The sequence below is a fragment of the Cercospora beticola genome, chromosome 4 (genome assembly GCF_033473495.1).
Source record: "Cercospora beticola chromosome 4, complete sequence".
In the NCBI taxonomy this organism is placed as follows: domain Eukaryota; kingdom Fungi; phylum Ascomycota; class Dothideomycetes; order Mycosphaerellales; family Mycosphaerellaceae; genus Cercospora; species Cercospora beticola.
The window spans coordinates 730,011-747,305 of record NC_088938.1 but is presented as its reverse complement, the minus strand read 5'-3'; the positions used below and the strand labels follow the sequence as shown (position 1 = coordinate 747,305).

The following is a 17,295-nucleotide window of genomic DNA, read 5'->3' as shown; positions in this document are numbered from 1 at the left end:
GACAGCCTTGGCGCCCCTCATCCTAGCACATGTACGTTCGGCATCTGTTGACCTGTAAACATTTGGTTCCGCATTTGTTCGCGTGTCACTCTGCCACTCTGCTCGACTTTGACGCTCGAATAAATTGACATCGCTTGACAATTCCGAAGCACATTTGTTGCAACAGCCTCGGAATCGCTCGAGTCAGCCGGTGACACAAGCAGATACCACGAGACTGCCGCCTGCGACGTTGAGCTTCGCACCACGTCTGAACGTCGCCTGCCGCTTCTCGTACACCCCAAAGTTGGACGGCCTGAACACCAGCGAATCTCGTCTCACCGCTTCTGCTCCGCGTTCAAATTGCCTCGATTTGGCTTTGTTATTGGCTGGCCCCACCTCTAGCGAGTAATTGCCGATCGACAGCACGCCCGCCTCTCTCTTGCCGCGCCCAGCTGCTGTCATCGCCCACCCTGCACGGGACTGCTCAGGGAACGACGCGTCGCTCACAGGAACTGCTGCAAAATCCACACACACAGCCCATCATGGCCGCCGACAAGGACACGGCGGTGCTATCAGACAACGAGGGAGGGGAGAAATCGGCACGCGAGAGACTCAAGAAAGCCAATATCCACGACCCGAACGCCCTACGAACCGACGACGAACTGCAAGACGCCCCTGCCCCGACTAGTGCTCCGGCCGACGAGACCACAGAAACCAGCGACGGAACCCGAGGGAGGATACAGCGGAAGCGGAGCTTCGAGGAGGTAGAACCAGACACGCCCGAGCCGGCTTCAACTGCACCTTCCAAATCGCACACCCGAAAGAGATCACGAGATAGCACGGCTGAGGAGGATGCATTGAACAATGGTCAGCGGAAAACCTCGGGCGAGCGACCGAGGAACGGCAATGGGGCAGACGTTTACGCCGCGGATGCCAACGGGCAAACCGAGCCTACTGGTGCTTTGACCCCAGAGCGGACTGGCGAGGATGAGGCAGGAGTTGAGGCGTTGGCGAGTCCCAAAACTAAGAGGAGCCGGCTACACTCAACGACCGAGGACGCGGAGGCTATCATCGCGGAGAGCACTGGCTTGGCTACTTCAAGTGCGTTGGCGGAGAAAACTGCTGCGTCGACAGCCGAGTCCAAGACGGAAGCGGCAGAAGGCTCTGCGGGCAAAATAGCACCTGGGAGCGCCTTTGCCAATACATCCTCGTCTTCACCCTTCGGAGCTCTAGCGGGCAGCAAATCACCCACCGGTGAACCTTCTGCCAGCGCTTTTGCATCCTCAAAATTCGGCGCCCTCGCAGGCTCATCATCTTCAGGATTTGGCGCTCTTGGTAAGACCGCGGGCGGGCCAGGACTGGGTGGAGGCTTTGGAAGTGGGAGTGGCAGTGCATTGGGTAGCACAGAGAACGAAGCACCAAAGGCTGCGGGCAGTGGCTTCGGTGGTGCTCTTGGTCAACAATCAGCCTTTGCCTCTACAGCTAAGAGCGGGAGCGCGTTCGGCTCGAGCGCATCAGGATTTGGCAGTCTTGGAGGAGCAAGCAGCGGAGGATTTGGAGGTGGCTTTGCTAGCACAGGCTTCAGCAGTCTGGGAGGCGGCGGTGGTTTGTCAAGCTTCGCCAGCGGTAAGCCTGCCGCCCCTCTAGGAAGCAACTCAAAGCCATTTGGAGCAGCAGCAGACGACGATGATGCTGAGGATGGAGGCGAGGATGACGAGGATGGCGCTGGATATAAGAGTCCTCTGTCGCAGGAATCCGACAAGCAGGACGAGCGATTCTATGCCCAAGACATCGAGACTGGTGAAGAGGGAGAGTCGACTGAAATGACCTGCCGCGCGAAATTGTACAACTTTGCTACCGGCGAGAGTGGAAAGAAGGAGTGGAGAGAACGCGGCGTCGGAGTGTTACGCCTGAACGTACAGCGACCTCTGCACGACGACGATGACACGAAGACCACCGCTCGACTGCTCATGCGAGCCGACGGGTCCCACAGGGTGCTACTCAACACGCCTATCCTACCTCAGATCAACTTCGGCCAGCCGGATGGCAGCAGGCCGAACGGTAGCTTTGTCTACTTCATGGGTACCATTGATGAGAAGAAGGAGCTGCAGCTTTTGCAGTTGAAGGTAGGAACCTCTGCACATGTCAAGATGGGCGCCCATCGGCTAACTTCGTGACAGGTGAAAGCAGTCAATGCTCTCGAGCTCTTCGACAAAGTCAAAGCTCTGCAAGAAGAAATGTAAGAAGCATCAAGCATACGAACGACACTTTTTTTTTTTTTTTTTTTTTTTTTTTTGGAAAACCGGGGCCAAGATTGGCAGAGCACAATTTGGATCGAAAAGAAATGGACGCGCAATAGCACTATACCCAGGAGCATCCGTACAGCTCATACAGCATTTGAGTTATTCTCGAGCTTGGGAACATGTTGATGCAAGCGTCTTGCCTGTGCGCTATCGCACCAGATAGCGAGGGGCTTGGTATGCCCGTTTGGGGCTCATTGCGATCCAGTTGCTCATAAGAAAGGCATTTGCCCATACATAACATAGATGGTGTGTCTGCCACGTATAGAAGAGCAAGGCTTCACGATGTAGTGCATGATAATGGATGGTCGTGTGTACTTCCGCACAAGTTACATTTGACGATCCCACTGCCTGAATTTAGTCGAATAAGGAGTATAGTGGAAAAGCAGAAGGGAAGATCTGGAGTGGCAAGTCGTCTCTCTATCAGGACTATCTGGTGGAGTGTAGTGCTACTTGTTTCTTCTTCTCATGAACCCCATAAAAGCCATCTATCCTCATATGCTCATCAATGCTGCTTGCTTACTTACTTGCTCATCAACATCTCGAAAGACCCATACATACCAAATCCAAAATCAGTCAACATCAACAGAAAAAGGAACTCTGTACACTCATCACCTCCAAAACACCCCACCACCTTGCTGCAACCTCTTCCCATCAGCACCTAATCCACCCATAGCCCTCTGCTCCGCCAAAATCTTCTGCCACCTCTTATACTCTTTCTCTCGACTACTCTCGGCCGCAGCGCCAATACTATACGCCACAGTACCAGCTCCCAGACCCGAGAACAGAGCCCATTTGGCGCTTTGTCTCCAACTTCGATATTTGCGTCGTTGCTCTTTCTCCTCGTTCTTGGTGCTGCGATCTTTCTTTGTGCTACTACTGCTGCTCTTGAGACGAGTTCCAGAGAAAACTTGTTCTTGACGGGTGACGCGTGGGTAGTGTTTGATTTCGGTGTCTTCATCGGCTGCTGCTTCTTTCTGTGCGGCTTCGTGTTCCCAGCGATCACCTACGAAACCTGTTGGAGAGGCGAAACTGCCTGTTGCGGGCTCCTCGTAGCCTGTTTTGTCGACGGGATTGATCTTGGGTGCGGATTCAGCGGCAGTGGGCTCGACTGCAGCAGGTGCGACAAGTCCGTGGTCTTCGAAGGCTGGTGTGCTTTCAGGAGCAGGGGTTGCGGCCTCGGTCGTCGACTTGGCTTTGCGGAATACGAGAAGATCTTTCGTTCCATATATGACTTGGAAGCCTTGCTTTTGTAGCTCAGCAAATTCTGGAATGAAGCGTGCGGGCTGATAGAGCTGCGATAGAGCTTCGGGTATCGAAATGGGAGTTTCTTTGCCAGTGAAGTTTGTCGAGGTCGTCGATGTGACGAGGAAGTCGTTTCCGGAGTCGTAGGCGAGCACCTTGTAGATGGGAGGCTCTTCCCACTCCAATCCGGGCATCGTAGTGGCGCGAATCGGGTGCTGAATATCGGCGTCCACACTTCTGGTACCGTATACTTCCTTGTCCATAATAGATTCCGCTTCGCGAGATTCCTTGTTTTGCTGGGCGAGCTCAGCTTCGAGGTTGTCTGGCTGAAACTTGTACTTCTGTCCCGTCTCATGTTCTGCAAGAGCATTGCCCAGGTCTGTATTCGCCTCGAGCTCGACGGCTTCGACAGAGTGGATTTGCCGGGCAGTATGTGTCTTCTCGTGTGCTTCCAGTGCCGCATCGACATTCGATTGGCGGTGATCGACGTCAATCTTGCCATATCTATTCTCGTGAATGTCACGGACCTCTTTGACAAGGGCCTGGTCATGCTTCTTCTGTGCGGCTCTTCGTTCGTACTCAGCCAATGCTTGGTCGATTGGGTGCGGCTTTGGTTCCGATTCTGCTGGCTTCTCTTGACTTGCCTTCTGTTCATATGCCGAGCCAGCTCTCAGATCGTACTCTGATAATGCCTGGTCACGAGTATTGTTCAAGGACTTTAGCGAGGGCTGGAGTTGCTGCAAACCTTGCGTGAGAGCACTTGCATCCTGCTTGTACCACTTGCTGCTGTCTTTGGCGAACTTGGTAACATTGGTGCTCATGTCGCCTTCAGCCTGCACGGCTTCAACTGGCTTGTCAGAAGAGCGCGCACGTTCGACTTCTTTCTCAAGCTCACGGATACGCTCAACCAACATCTCTGCATTGATACTGCTCTGCTTGAAAGTGGTATCCAGCTCTTCGCGTAATGCCTTGATCTTCTTGATGTACTTCTTCTTCTCAACATCCGATGTCTCTGAGCGGCTCTCCGGTGTCGTTTGCAGTCGCTTCTCGAGCTTCCGGATGGTGTCTACATGACCTTCGGAGTTCTCGCTGCTTTGCCTGTAGGCAATGTCAAGCTCCTTCCGGAGTTCCTTGATCTTCTCCTGGCATCTTTGAACCTCGTCACGAGCAGGCTGGGGGACCGTGGCGGGAGAGATCGAAGTGGTATTCCAGATCGTCCCACTCACGACGGGTTGGTGTTCACGTGCGTTCATGCGATTCTTCTGTTCTTCGACCTCGGCTTGTAGAAGCGCATTTGCTTTCAAAAGCCTGGCCCGCTTCTCCATGTCACGAACATCGGCACCCAACTTCTCGGCGGCCTCATTAGCGTCTGACGTTGCTTTGCGAGCACTCGCGATATCGACCCATCGAGAGCTGGATTTGCGACCAAGTACATCGCCTTGCACACGGTCCTCCAGACTTCTCCTTTCGCGCATTCGTTCGAGCATGTTTGCGCCAGAGACACGAAGATCGTCAATCTTCTGCTCCAGAGAGTCTTGCAAGTCTTGTCTCCTCTGAATGCGGTCAGCTTGGAAGAGTGCAGCTTGATCCTCGCGCTGTTTTGCGACTTCGTTGCTCTTGTATTCGCCGAATTCTCCTGTTGACTCGTGAGCTGCAGAATCGTCCGGCTCCTCTGTTAGTGGCGTAGATTTGTGCTGCATGCGGTCCAAGGCTGGCTGTAGTCTTGTGGGTGCTGGAGTTGCGGCTGGAGAAGTGCTTTGCGCCCTCGCTGGCAGTTTTGTAGTATCCAAGGATGCAATCATCATATCGTTGCAACCCATCTGCTCAATTGGCACTCGCTTGGAGACCGACTTGTCAAGCAGCGGCTTCTTGTTGACAGCATCCATGGTATCTAGCTCTTTGTGCAGTGCCGAAGCCTTCTCCTCCAGCCTAGCAATCTCACGCTGGATCTTCTCAACATGGAAAGCACCGACTTCCTGCTTCAGCAGCTTCATCTTCTGCTTGGTGACGTCGTACAGCTCCTGGTTGAGCATGACTCGATGTTCTGCCTGCTCCCACTCACTCATTTTGCGAGGATCTGGCTTTCCATGTCGATACGCGCGATCAGTGTCGACTGTGGTTCGTATGGGAACAGCACTCTTCTCGGCTTTCTTTTGCCCTACAGATGCGCGCACGTCTGCCGCGGTCAAAGAATCAGGATACTTCTCGTGCTTCGTAAGTGACGCTGCTTTTGGCGCATTAGCCACTACGGAGGTGTTGATCAGCGAAGGGAAATAGACCGATGTCTTGCGGCCCTTGCTGTCCTGCGTAGGCACTGAGATCGCCTTCTTAGTCTCGCTTACTGCATTGACTGGAGCTCCAACGGTAGCTGACTCCGTCGAGGGGTTGCCCAAGCCTGATTGCCAGCCATGCGACATGAGTGGCGACTGTGATCTTGCCGGGTAGTCTTTCAACGCATCCTCAACCTTCCTCACTTCAGATACAGGCGGGCCTTTTACCTGCACCATACGGTTGCTGATTGGATCATACTCGTACCGGCGCTTCTCACCTGATACGGAGTCCCACTCCACGCGGCTTGCCTTCTTGGTCCATGAGTCCCACGAAGTTGTAGCACCATAAGAGTAGCTGGTCTGTTGGCCATCGGGTGTGTCACTGCTCACGTCAACGGTTGTTTTCTTCGGATCGTATTGGTATCGTGTCGACGCAGCCTGGTCTTGTGGTGCCCCATTGCTCGAATGGACTTGCCTCTTTGTCTCCGGTTCTAGTGGTCTATAGGATACTTGACTTGGATCTACCTTCTGTGGACGGCTCGGGGTTGTGCTTGGATTGGCTTTGGCCTCGGAAGGATCCTTTGACCGAGAAGCGTCCTTCATACCCATTTCTTCTTTCATCCAGCTTGGTACAAGTGAATTCCAGAACGGTTCGAAGCGCCGGCCAAAGACTGCCTCATATGGGTCTTCGTTTATGCGTTTCCGCAATGCCTCCATGTGTTCCTTCCATTGTCTCTCGCGTTGGCTCAACTCGATGCCATCGTCCTCGGCTGATTTCCGAGCCTGGGCTTTATGATTTTGCTTGTCCTGCTCTTGCTCGGGGGCCCATCTGGGTCTGCCAACGTGGCTTGCCCATCTGATGTGCTTCGGCGTGAGGAAAGGACGCTGTAACAAGTCCCAGTCCCATCGACCTCGTCTGCGGAGTTTATCTAGCATCTTGGCTCGTGTCTTTAGTGTGCGATAGCGAGTCATTCGGTGATACATTGGATCGATCTGCGAGGTGTAGTCACAAGGTCGTCGCCACCACAAGCTGCGGGCTTGAATGGAAGTCGTGCCTGGGCGGGCAAGGGTGGACGTGGACGACCGGAGCGCGCTGGTAGACATGGACCGAGGTCTCGCAGAGGCGATGCTCTGCTGCAGGTGAGGTGTGAGCATGTCGCTGACTGACCGCTATGCCGAGCGGTATAGCTCCCTGTCCAAGCGTGCTGTCGGCGAATCTGTGCTATCGACACGTCATCTGCGTACTATCAATGATGGTGAAGCGTGGATGGACAGCAGACGGGCTGCTGGAGGTGGTGTCAATGACAAGCAAAGTCTAGAAAGTGGCCAGCAGTAGTAGGAGAGGAACGGGAACAGGCACGACAGTCGATGGAAGGTGTAGGAGCTCAGCTCGCTATCAAACACCCGTTGCTCCATCCGGTGTTGTCCACGACCTCGCGTGCCGCTGTGCCTCGCTCCAATCTAGCACCATCCGACCCCGCGTCGTGTCGCAGCGTGCGTCCAATCACTCTCTTCACTCGTGTGGGGCGCTGACTGATCTCTATCACGAGACGTGGGACTATGGGGAGAGAGCTCCGCAGTGAGCAGACGGAAATATACGCACGTCCGGTATGTGAGCTACGCCTGCGCTCAAGTCAGGCACATCGAGTTCCAGCCCTTCGATTATATCGTACTGTCCATCCATGACTACATTCAATGCCCTGCTTGTACCATACCATTTGCCTCCTATGTGCCTCGAGTCGACAGCACACCAGCATACTGCAGCGACACCTCCAGCACGCAAATAGAGCCCGGACCTCTCCATGCCGGCAAATGTGAACGGGCATTTCGCGTCATGATCTCAGATTGAGTCGTGTGTTACCATGGAGCGCGTCAAGTATGAACCGCTCCATCTGTGGCAACGACAGTAAAGGTAGTCTTGGGCATCGTGAACATCATCGTACAATGCTGAGCATGGCCAAGCGTCTGGTATCTTGCCTCCAAGACCACCTTTCCTTGCTGTGCCAGCATTGCTTTCTGATAGAGATACAGACAATGCAACATATGCCACTCCCAACTGGCATACCCTCCGGCGACGCCCGTCTCATGCTCCCAGTAATTCGCCAAGTTCTCGACCTCTTCGGACGACATTTCCTCTGTCCTGTTCTCGTCTCGGTAGAAGTGCCATTCGCCGTCCGCATTGTAATGCGCGGCTTCTGCTCGAAATTTCGCGTCGAGCTCGGAGTCGTGGCAATGTGGCGGCATCCAGGAGGGGCTGATGGGATCGAAAATGCATCCCAGCGATTTGGCTTCCGACACGCTCCTGCCGCAATAGCATGAATCGAGGGGCTTGCCGTGGCTGTCGAGTCTGGCAGAATCTTGGAGTTTCTTTCGTTCTTGCACGGCGTGCGTGTAACGTGGCGGCGAGGCGAAGCTTCCGCGCTGTGTATGGCGAATGTCGTAGACCATCCAGGCGAACAAGTTCCCAACAACCAGGCAGGCTAGGACTACGAACCAGAAACGACTCGGTCGCGATCGACTTCTGCAACCTGGGCACAACTCGAATCGATCACCATCGTACTCTCCTCCGTTGGCCAATCTCTTCTTGCCGTTGATGCTGGCTTCGATTTTCTTCATCAGACTGCCACCGCGCGCTAGGTATGCTGGCATCCTGTATTCCGATCAATGCGCACATGGACAACGAATACGAATGAAGCTGATCTCCTTAACCACCTGCACTGCTTAGAGCAGCTGTGCGTATGCTCGGGCATGTTCTTTCTTCGGAGGCCGCAATATGTGCAGCACATTACTGTGGGCCCAGCCAATGCCGTCAGGCAGATATTTAGCAAGTTCGAGGGGCCAACCAGACGACATGAACAACGGCGGACCGACAGGCCACGAAGACACGGAGTTTCGCCATGACAACAAGTCCGGCACTGCAATTATGCTGGAAACTTAAAGTGTTCTGATTTGTGATCACGACCATTCGACGGAAATCAGGGTTCCCCTACCTCGCAGCCGCTTGGCACGTGCCTTCTCGTCCAGGTTGCAACTACCTTCTACAGTACGGAAGCTGCATCAATTCTGATGCATGTTGAGGCAGGTTGGTCTGTTCAGGCTCGTCGCAAAGCGTCTGATGGCATGCTTGTAGAGGGGTTCTGTATACGTTCAGTTCAAGCCACTCAAACCACCTAAGGGTATACCACGCAGTGCAATACAGGTACTGGCGTCTTGACTCGATCTGGCTCTAGGAAGCTTTGCGAAGCATCAGACGAGACACTTGTACGCAAACCCAAGAAGAATTGCGTTGCCTAACTCCGGACTACGTACTGCTCGTGCAGGGAGCGCGTTAAGTTTTTTTTTTCTACACGAGTCGTTGTCGAATGCACTCCAGCTAGCTACAAGACTGTACCCTCTTGACTGGAATAAGTATACGAGGTACCTGAAACTTGAATCGCACGAGTTCTTCAAGTGCTCATCGTCTCGAAGAGGCGTTGTGTCATGCGTATTTGAATTGGTAGGTGGAAAGGCCACAGTGTTGGATCTATGTCAGACCCGCTGCGCGGCCGCATCAATCTTGGCAAGGTTTAACATTGACCTGGAAGGAAGGGAGCTACGCGCAGGCAATTTCCCCGCATATGAGAAGGAGTAGGTACTACCCGGCATACACCGTCGCATTGTGCAATCTATTCAAACAGGACAACATTCTTATATACACCTAAGAAAACTTGAGGACCGAGCAATCTGCTAGTTCTGCTACACTACGCCCTATCAACCCAACCCACAAGATTTTGGACCTTCGTACTGAGCACCTCCACCAACAGAAACCTCAAAGCGGATCGATGACATCCTTCTCTTTATCCATGCGCTGCTCATAGGCCCAGGTGAAGATCTTGTTGTAGTCACGGCATTGATGTATGGCATCCATGCCGTTGATGCCGTGCTTCGTCCATGGCTCAAAGGTCACATCGGCGTTGCACATGATGGCTTGACGGAGGTAATCGATGCAGTGATCTCGATGCATGCGAATCTCTTCTGGAGTCTTGTCGGTGAGTGTCCACGAGAACTCTTCGGGATACATGTTGAGACGCAGTAAGTTGACGCAATGCAGTTGGTGGAAGACTGAGACGCCGTATACCTGCGATGAGAAGGAACTACTGTTAGCTTGCATCCGAAGTGCACGAGGTGAGCGTGTCGAACTTACGGTATGTGTCAGAGGCCTCTTCGTAGACGGCTTGGATGGAGGAAGCCCTACAGTGGCTTCGTTCGGAAGCTCGATGACACCTTCGCCAGGAGGAGACAAACGATTCCACAACTCGTTCGTTTCATTGGTCGGCGGATCGACGAGCGGCCAATTTGGTTGAAAGACAACTCTACTGTCGTATGCCACTGCTTTCGATCAGAATACTGGGTGTCCACAACGAGGAAGTGCACTCACAATCCGCCTCTCCAGCCGAATTGGCTATTGCTTTGCAGCTGAGATTCTTCGTTTTGACAAGCATCGCAACCTGGGACCAAACAGAGATACCTGTCAAGAACAGAGCCAAGTTGAGGGTCGTGAAGATTGTTCTTCCATTGAGCCATCTTCTTGTTACTGGTCTTTTGGCTCCTGTGTTCTGGGACATGAGAGGGTTGTCCTCGTGGATGGAGTCATCGTCCAGGTAAGAGCCGCTTGTCCTTCCTTTGCTGTCCATCTGTGCTTATATGAAAGTGAGAAAGGGAGAAAAGAGATGGAAGAGAGTGTGCTTGTTCTGAGCGAGTCTGGAATGGAAGGAAGAAGTGCTCGCCCCTCAACGATCTGCAAGACTGTTACTTGGTAGGATTGCAAAAGGGGGTTCTCTATACACCGCTAGCGCTATTATCCCAACAACGGCGAGCAGCACCGTCGTCGACGACGCATCTACACACACAGGTATACGGACTCCGGCATTGAAGCTCAAAAGGGTCCTGACGAAGACCGGAGCACCCAGTCATGTTTATGTAATCCCGATGGTGGATTGCCACCCCAAGATTCAGCCACTTCTACGGGATATACCAGGGACGTCGGGAAAGCCTGGTCACGATTTACCACGCAACTTTGAGCGTCGTCAGATGAACATGCCTCTCCTCGACGCTCAAGTGGCGCTGTATGCAACTCTAATCAAATTTGAGCCGGGATGAAGCAGAACGGTGGAGCAAATGAACAAGGAAACACTCATCATTGTCTCATGTGTCTGAAAGTCTTACGCTACAATCTCTTCTCTATGGGAAATCCGCCATTCCTCGTCTAAAGCACCTCTACGTAGCACGGTCCATCCTTCGACTCAGCGTCACATCGTTTCCTGTCGGCTTCTGACAACTGATTCCTGTCATGAATCTCAAGAATCTCAGAAAAGTACTCATTCTTCCGGCTGAAGATATTCAGTCCAACCTTTCGACCCTTCCTCACAGGCATGCCTGCATGATATGTTCCATCGACACCAGTTCCGTTGGGGTAGAAATTGTGCCAGAACACAGCGTTGCCGATCACAGGCGGGAAGTAGATTCCGCCTTCCTTCGACTGCTTGCAGTCGACGAAGCCCTGGTTGCACCATTCTGTTGCGAAGAGCCCTGACCAGCGTGGAAAGCCTGTTTCACCGCCCTCGCAGCTTCCACCGTTCTCCTTGTCATCGCAGGCCAGATATACGAAGAATGTTGAGACACGTGGATTCAGCATACCTGGATGCCAGTCGAAGTGTGGTCGGAACTCGTCACTCGTCCCATACTTGACGAGCTGGATATCTTCAACGTGTCCGACAGGCATGAAGCCCTGGAAATCTGCCGCTCGCTTTCGAATACAAGCGACGACGGGATCGTCTGGTACGACCGCAGAGACTGACTTTCGATATTCATTGTTGTATGTTCGTCCCATGGGCCCTGATAGGGGTGAAGCCATGTAGTACGGCTCTGCCAGGACTAGAAGATAGTCGGCTTCTTCTTGTGTAACTAGGCCCTCGATATACATAACAAGTGGATCTGCGGACAAGAGTCGAGTGCTGTACTGATGATCTGGGCATCCTTGTGCATATCGATTCGCCATTTCTGTTCGAGCGGCCGTGATGTTTGGCATGGCGGTCTTGACTTCTGGCATGATGGCGCTTGGTACCATTTGAGCAAGTTGCCATTGGTCAAGTGAGAACTTCGAGCTGATGTGAGACCACTTGTCGATTCCAAAGAGCAGGGTGGGAAGCAGCACAGCTGCAGTTGTCCATTTGTTGCTGGACGATGCCGTCCGAACACCGTCATTGGAGGGCTTCTTAGATGCCATATTGAACAAGTCGAATGCAAAATCGTGACAACAGCTTTTGGGAGAGTATTTGCAACGAAAGGGAGAGAACGGCTTGAAACTGCTAGAGGATGTATTTGTACAGCTTGAAGCGCCCTCGGATCTCAGGCTCTATCTTATCTCATCGATCTTCCGTATGAGGGAGGCTCACTCAGCCACAGCTACGCTGTACTGCATCGATCCAATCGGTGCCAGCAGCAGCGGTGAACCTTAGTTGAGGACATCGGTATATTGAAGGTCGGTGCCCGGTGAAGATGATCCAAGCAGCTCATGCTGTCATGCGACGTAGGTCTCCTGGAGCACGGATAAGTCTCTGCAATTCTTGGTGCCATGCCATGATGACAATGACTACAGAGTCTCAAGCGCTGCTGAAGGTCAGAAGCAACTCGAAGCAAATGGAGTGCAAGTAATTTCGAAAAGTTCACGGCGAGAAGATGTAATTCGAAGTCGTTCTCTGCACTCGACACCGTGAGAGGCATTCGGGGAGTACGTTAGGCTGACCAAGTCCGACGATGCCCACTCTGACCTTGTGCAACAATCCCACGTCCGGACTTAAGATGAGGCACGACTCATCGCTACGTACGGAAAATTCGAAAGTTACTGCAAAGACAGGCGGTGACGTTGCCTGGCAGCAAGGATATTCCTGGAAGCAGACCTGGGGCCCCTCGTACTAGCCCTGTCCAATAACCCTATGCAGTAACTGCGAACTTTAATGCCTGCCCTAGGCTGACCTGCGTGGTTGGCCCCGGCAGCGTCCGGTAATCCTACCGTCCGTATTGATCGGTCTGCTCAGAAGTAGGGAGTGCCCGAGATGCTTCAAATAATCCACACGACTACTGGTGCGTAAGTTCTGTATATCATCAACTGTTCACCATCATGATGGGGCCTGAGACTGAAGCATTATTCAGAGCCACTACTACTTTTTGATATAGAATCACGAACAATGCCTTGATTGAAGATCGGAGGCCACGAAGCCGGAATGACGGTGTGCTACGACAAATCCTAGGGCCGAAGGTCACGCCACGAAAAGTGAGCACTGCTGGACTCCGATCCTAACGTGGGCCTGGCGATTGCGCGACTAAGCATGACTGAGCCATCGGGAATGACAACAGCAGCGTTGATGGAGGCCGATTGCAATGCTGATGAGCCGTTGGAAAACGACTTCCATCCATCAACTCGTTGAGGTTTCCATCGACTTACATTCCCAACACACAACTATGGAAGCAAAATCAAAGGGCAGAGCATTCGAGCGCGGCTTCCCTGAGGCCGAGAAACTACTTGCAGAAGATCAATGGGCGTCTTCGCAGCACTATACGCCCAGCCAGAAGTCTCAGGCACATGGCCGCATGTTCTATGTTTCGTTCTCTTTGCTTAACATCACACTTGGGCTGGTCCTAGGATACTTCTGTGTGCGATATTCGCGACTCTCTGTCACCAGTTGGGGCGTCAATCCGAACACACCAGTGCCTCAGGACATCTTCACGATGCGTAAGAATGTTGCATTCAGGTGAGTATGATCTATTCAAACTCTTCGAATGCGTCTGACAACAAGCCAGTCCTGATCGCAGATACATGGGCCCAGGGGCTGAAGTCAACTCTCACTGGAATACCTTGACAGCAAGTACGAGACTCACAAATCGCACCTGATTTTGCCAATCATTGACCTCATCGTATAGGCTCCGACTCCGTGTATATTTCTGACCCGGAGCGTTATGGACTTCATGATGCGGGCATCCGTGCTCCTATGTTCATATTCGATGAGCCTCCCGCCTCGGCTGCATCCTTGGACAATGTGAAGAACTTCTACGTCCTCAATACGCTACATCAACTACATTGTACAAATGTGATCAGACGGAGGTACAATATGCTCGTCTACGATCCGGATGTAAGCCCGCTGGCCAAGAATCCCGAGGACGAAGATTGGATTGAGCACGTTGAGCACTGTATCGAATATTTGCGATACTCGATCACATGCGGTATGTCTCGATCAAGTTACTATGTGGCGAATCACTGATCGTGTTCCAGCCGACTATATGGTCTTGGAGAGTGATTCTCCGCCTGGAAGTCCGCCAGAGTTCTATGAGGGAGGCCTGGCTTGGGTAAGTGCAGCAGTCCTATTCTTTGCAAGTATTGGTTTTCATACTGACTATTATCTAGGGCGTCGTGCACTCTTGCATTAATTGGGAGCGTCTGATGCAATGGCAAAGACAGCAACTAGAGGCGTACAATCGTACATGGAATACTACAGCTTGAGCACGCTCGACAAAGCAACATTCACGGTCCGTTTTGTTCGTCCATAGATCGATCCGCGTCAGGTTTTTCGAACGCTACAGTTGCTACCATGCATACAAAGAACACAAGACAAGAGAAACATCGATCTCTGGTCATTTACCCCGTTTTTGGCAGCCGATGGAGTCATTCTGCTCCCATCACGCGAACTTGACTACCAGGAACATTCCGAAGAGCCTCATATCTTTTGTCGAATATGTCGATCGGGAGCGAAATTGGCCAACAAAAGCCCTGTCAAGTGTTGAGTTTCGCTCCCATGTCGTCCGCGTATGAATATTAGACTTTGTAGGGTGAAGGATTCTCAGTAATCTGACTGGCGGATGCTGAGAATGCGTTAAGGTTCGCTTACGTCCGTGGGATCACGCAGTGACCACAATTTTTCCGGTCATGTGTACATAAAGTTTCATGAGCTCTGTTCTTGGATCTATGGCACGCTTGGTAGAACCGCTAGCCCTGGAAAACATGGATCCTGAATTCCACATCACCACGCCGAGACTTTACATCTCGCACTTTCTAGCATCTAACGATTCTCATTGTGATTTTCTGGTCCAGCTGTGGAATACGCCAGAATTCATCAAGACATGCGGACAGACCAAAGTCAGAACACGCGAAGACGCTCGAAACGAAATCGGCGGTCGATTCTTGAATGACCATAAACGCAATGGCTACGGCATGTATCTGGTATCCTTGCGACGAGACCCAGAGGGTGCACAGAACGATCACTCAGAATCCTTTCAAGAGACCCTGAAACAATCGAAACCCATTGGAACGGTCTCACTAATGCGTGGCAAGCCGCCGACTGCATTCTCAGCACCCGATCTGGGCTTCGCCATACTGCCCGAAGAGACTCGTAAAGGCTACACTCGCGAAGCATCGCAAGCGGTGATGCATTATGCGGAATCTGCGTTGGGAGTACGAGACATTCTAGGGCTTTTCGATCCTGAGAACAAGGCCTCTGCGGCGGTTTTTAGGAGTTTGCAATTCCAAGATTGTGGCGTTAAGGACTTGAAAGAGTTCGGAGGTCTACCAGTGGCTATCTGGGTCAAGCCAGGAATGAGCAAAGACATCAGTTTGTATGGTCTGTGATGATCGAATGTTTCCAGATATGGAAGTATCTACGTGTATGTTTTTTTTTTTTAGAAAGTCTTGCTGTTCAACCAGGGAGCTGCCATGTACGATTGTATTTTGCTTCTTGATCGGTTTGAAACTGCCATAGCAGGTCAAAGTCGATGCAATCGTGTTCGACTCCTGGAAAACAACATGTGAGCATTCTGGGAATTGCATTAGAGAAAATCGATGAGACTTACCCCAGCCCGTCACAGATGTGACTTGTTTTCCGTCAATGTCCACTGCACTTGAGCCCTCTAGAATTAGGTCGCCACCGCAAGAAATACTTTGACGCATGTATTCAAAGCAATGCTCGATATGAACATCCCAGTGCTTCATTGTATAGTCTGGGTCCTTGAAGTCGCCATCTTCAACGTGCCCATATTTGTCTGAAAAGAACTGAAACCGTATCATGTTCTTGGCGTGAATTAGTGGTCTAGACAGCATCTGTATGTTTGGACCCAGAGACTCACCAAACAATGAAGAGAATGCAGCGTAGATATGACGTAGAAATCGTGAGGCTTGGGATCAGGAGTGTTTGGATGCTCATACGGAGCTACCTGTCCCGGCGGAAGACCCCATCTTTCAGGGTTCTCAATCCAAACGGCGTCATGACCTGTATCATCTCAGCGAGCTCGCTCACAAAAGCGGCATTACATTGGGGAGAATTACCTGCAACCAGTCTGTCCCAATTGCGATTTACTTCATCGTTCCAGCCAACGTAACGCTCGTCACGGTGAAAGATCTTCTTCACAGGCTTGAAAACATCTTTGGGAATTGGTGTGTTGTAGTAGACGTGGAGCAGACCGTTGGACTGAAAACGCGTGCGGTACACGTAAGCGCAAGTTGCAAGCCAGCCAAGTGCCAGGAAAATTATGCAAGCGTAGAGGCTTTTGTTCCCTTGCTTCGTAAAGATGACCCTTGGGCTTGAGCTTCTGTTCCCTTCTTCGTCGTCCAGGGACAGGCGACGATATTCTTCTCCCAGCTTGGCTTCAGTGTTGAAGATACTCTTCATGTTGCATCGATGTGTCGTGAATGAGGGGAATCAAGAACATCAGGGACAGCGCAACAAATGTTGGCAAGAAGCAAATGCATAGTGCCAATTCTCAGACGTCCTTGTTTGACCATCGGTCGTTCGGCCTTGCCAGCTTTGAGTCAGCAACAGAAACGAAGCCCGAAATATTGCACGGTCGGACTGCGCGGAGTGATCGGTGCGAGGTCGTCGGTGACGTTGGGAGTGCTGCTCTCCCGCCTTGCACATGCTGTCCCTTGACCGCTCATTAGGTCACGTAGCCCCGATGTTGACCGTGACTTGAGTTGTCCGCGCGCTTTGCCCGCCTTGAAACCTCGATCACCAGGAAGGGCGATAGATTACGTGTTTCTCTCCATTCAACCTCGACGATCCTCCAAAGTCCTATCCTCGAATATTTACCGAGCATCTTCCACAATTATGTGTCAAGGGACGTCGGCCAAGCTGCATGCGGGCGTGTATCAGTTCTTGCCACGATCATTCGAGGTGGATCCCTCTGTGAACGCCGTATTCTCAGACGGCTACAATCAAATCCTCCGCCACCCTTAGGTCTCGCGGACGCTCAAGCCTGCCCCGGCCCGTCTACATCTTCTCTTGCGTGATTCGCTACAAGTGCAGTGATACGTATCACGCATACGGGGAATGCCATGCAGGGTGTCTAGAGGATCGAGGCATTGCGCCCTGTCTGATCGACCCCGAGCATCTCTGCACCAGCATTCCTTTTCGGATTAGTGATTGGTACTCGTACAACCTGAAACATGCCTCTGTACCTGCAGAACTTGTTGCTAATAT

At 52.2% G+C, this 17,295-nt stretch overlaps 8 protein-coding genes across 8 annotated transcripts; 3 read left to right on the top strand and 5 right to left on the bottom strand.

Annotated features, from left to right (window-relative positions):
- Positions 1 to 521: 521 nt before the first annotated feature.
- Positions 522 to 2,222, top strand: RHO25_005931 (uncharacterized protein; the record flags this gene model as incomplete). The annotated part of the gene is made up of 2 exons (XM_023596798.2): positions 522 to 2,105; positions 2,160 to 2,222. 2 exons carry the CDS (start codon positions 522 to 524, stop codon positions 2,220 to 2,222), a joined length of 1,647 nt encoding a protein of 548 aa, XP_023451680.1.
- Positions 2,223 to 2,890: 668 nt separating this feature from the next.
- On the bottom strand, positions 2,891 to 6,730 carry RHO25_005930 (uncharacterized protein; the record flags this gene model as incomplete). The annotated part of the gene is made up of 1 exon (XM_023596797.2): positions 2,891 to 6,730. The coding sequence occupies one exon, from the start codon at positions 6,728 to 6,730 to the stop codon at positions 2,891 to 2,893; it is 3,840 nt and encodes a 1,279-aa protein (XP_023451679.2).
- A 936-nt stretch (positions 6,731 to 7,666) lies between these two features.
- Positions 7,667 to 8,443, bottom strand: RHO25_005929 (uncharacterized protein; the record flags this gene model as incomplete). Its single annotated transcript, XM_065602718.1, has 1 exon — positions 7,667 to 8,443. The coding sequence occupies one exon, from the start codon at positions 8,441 to 8,443 to the stop codon at positions 7,667 to 7,669; it is 777 nt and encodes a 258-aa protein (XP_065458790.1).
- A 1,159-nt stretch (positions 8,444 to 9,602) lies between these two features.
- Positions 9,603 to 10,467, bottom strand: RHO25_005928 (uncharacterized protein; the record flags this gene model as incomplete). Its single annotated transcript, XM_023596796.1, has 3 exons — positions 9,603 to 9,911; positions 9,978 to 10,162; positions 10,212 to 10,467. 3 exons carry the CDS (start codon positions 10,465 to 10,467, stop codon positions 9,603 to 9,605), a joined length of 750 nt encoding a protein of 249 aa, XP_023451674.1.
- Positions 10,468 to 11,039: 572 nt separating this feature from the next.
- Positions 11,040 to 12,059, bottom strand: RHO25_005927 (uncharacterized protein; the record flags this gene model as incomplete). Its single annotated transcript, XM_023596795.1, has 1 exon — positions 11,040 to 12,059. One exon carries the CDS (start codon positions 12,057 to 12,059, stop codon positions 11,040 to 11,042), a length of 1,020 nt encoding a protein of 339 aa, XP_023451673.1.
- Positions 12,060 to 13,294: 1,235 nt separating this feature from the next.
- Positions 13,295 to 14,330, top strand: RHO25_005926 (uncharacterized protein; the record flags this gene model as incomplete). The annotated part of the gene is made up of 5 exons (XM_023596794.1): positions 13,295 to 13,584; positions 13,634 to 13,698; positions 13,754 to 14,053; positions 14,103 to 14,176; positions 14,235 to 14,330. The coding sequence occupies 5 exons, from the start codon at positions 13,295 to 13,297 to the stop codon at positions 14,328 to 14,330; spliced, it is 825 nt and encodes a 274-aa protein (XP_023451676.1).
- Positions 14,331 to 14,828: 498 nt separating this feature from the next.
- On the top strand, positions 14,829 to 15,452 carry RHO25_005925 (uncharacterized protein; the record flags this gene model as incomplete). Its single annotated transcript, XM_023596793.1, has 1 exon — positions 14,829 to 15,452. One exon carries the CDS (start codon positions 14,829 to 14,831, stop codon positions 15,450 to 15,452), a length of 624 nt encoding a protein of 207 aa, XP_023451675.1.
- Positions 15,453 to 15,519: 67 nt separating this feature from the next.
- RHO25_005924 (uncharacterized protein) lies at positions 15,520 to 16,488 on the bottom strand (the record flags this gene model as incomplete). The annotated part of the gene is made up of 4 exons (XM_023596792.2): positions 15,520 to 15,614; positions 15,674 to 15,890; positions 15,947 to 16,089; positions 16,146 to 16,488. The coding sequence occupies 4 exons, from the start codon at positions 16,486 to 16,488 to the stop codon at positions 15,520 to 15,522; spliced, it is 798 nt and encodes a 265-aa protein (XP_023452428.1).
- Positions 16,489 to 17,295: the final 807 nt, after the last annotated feature.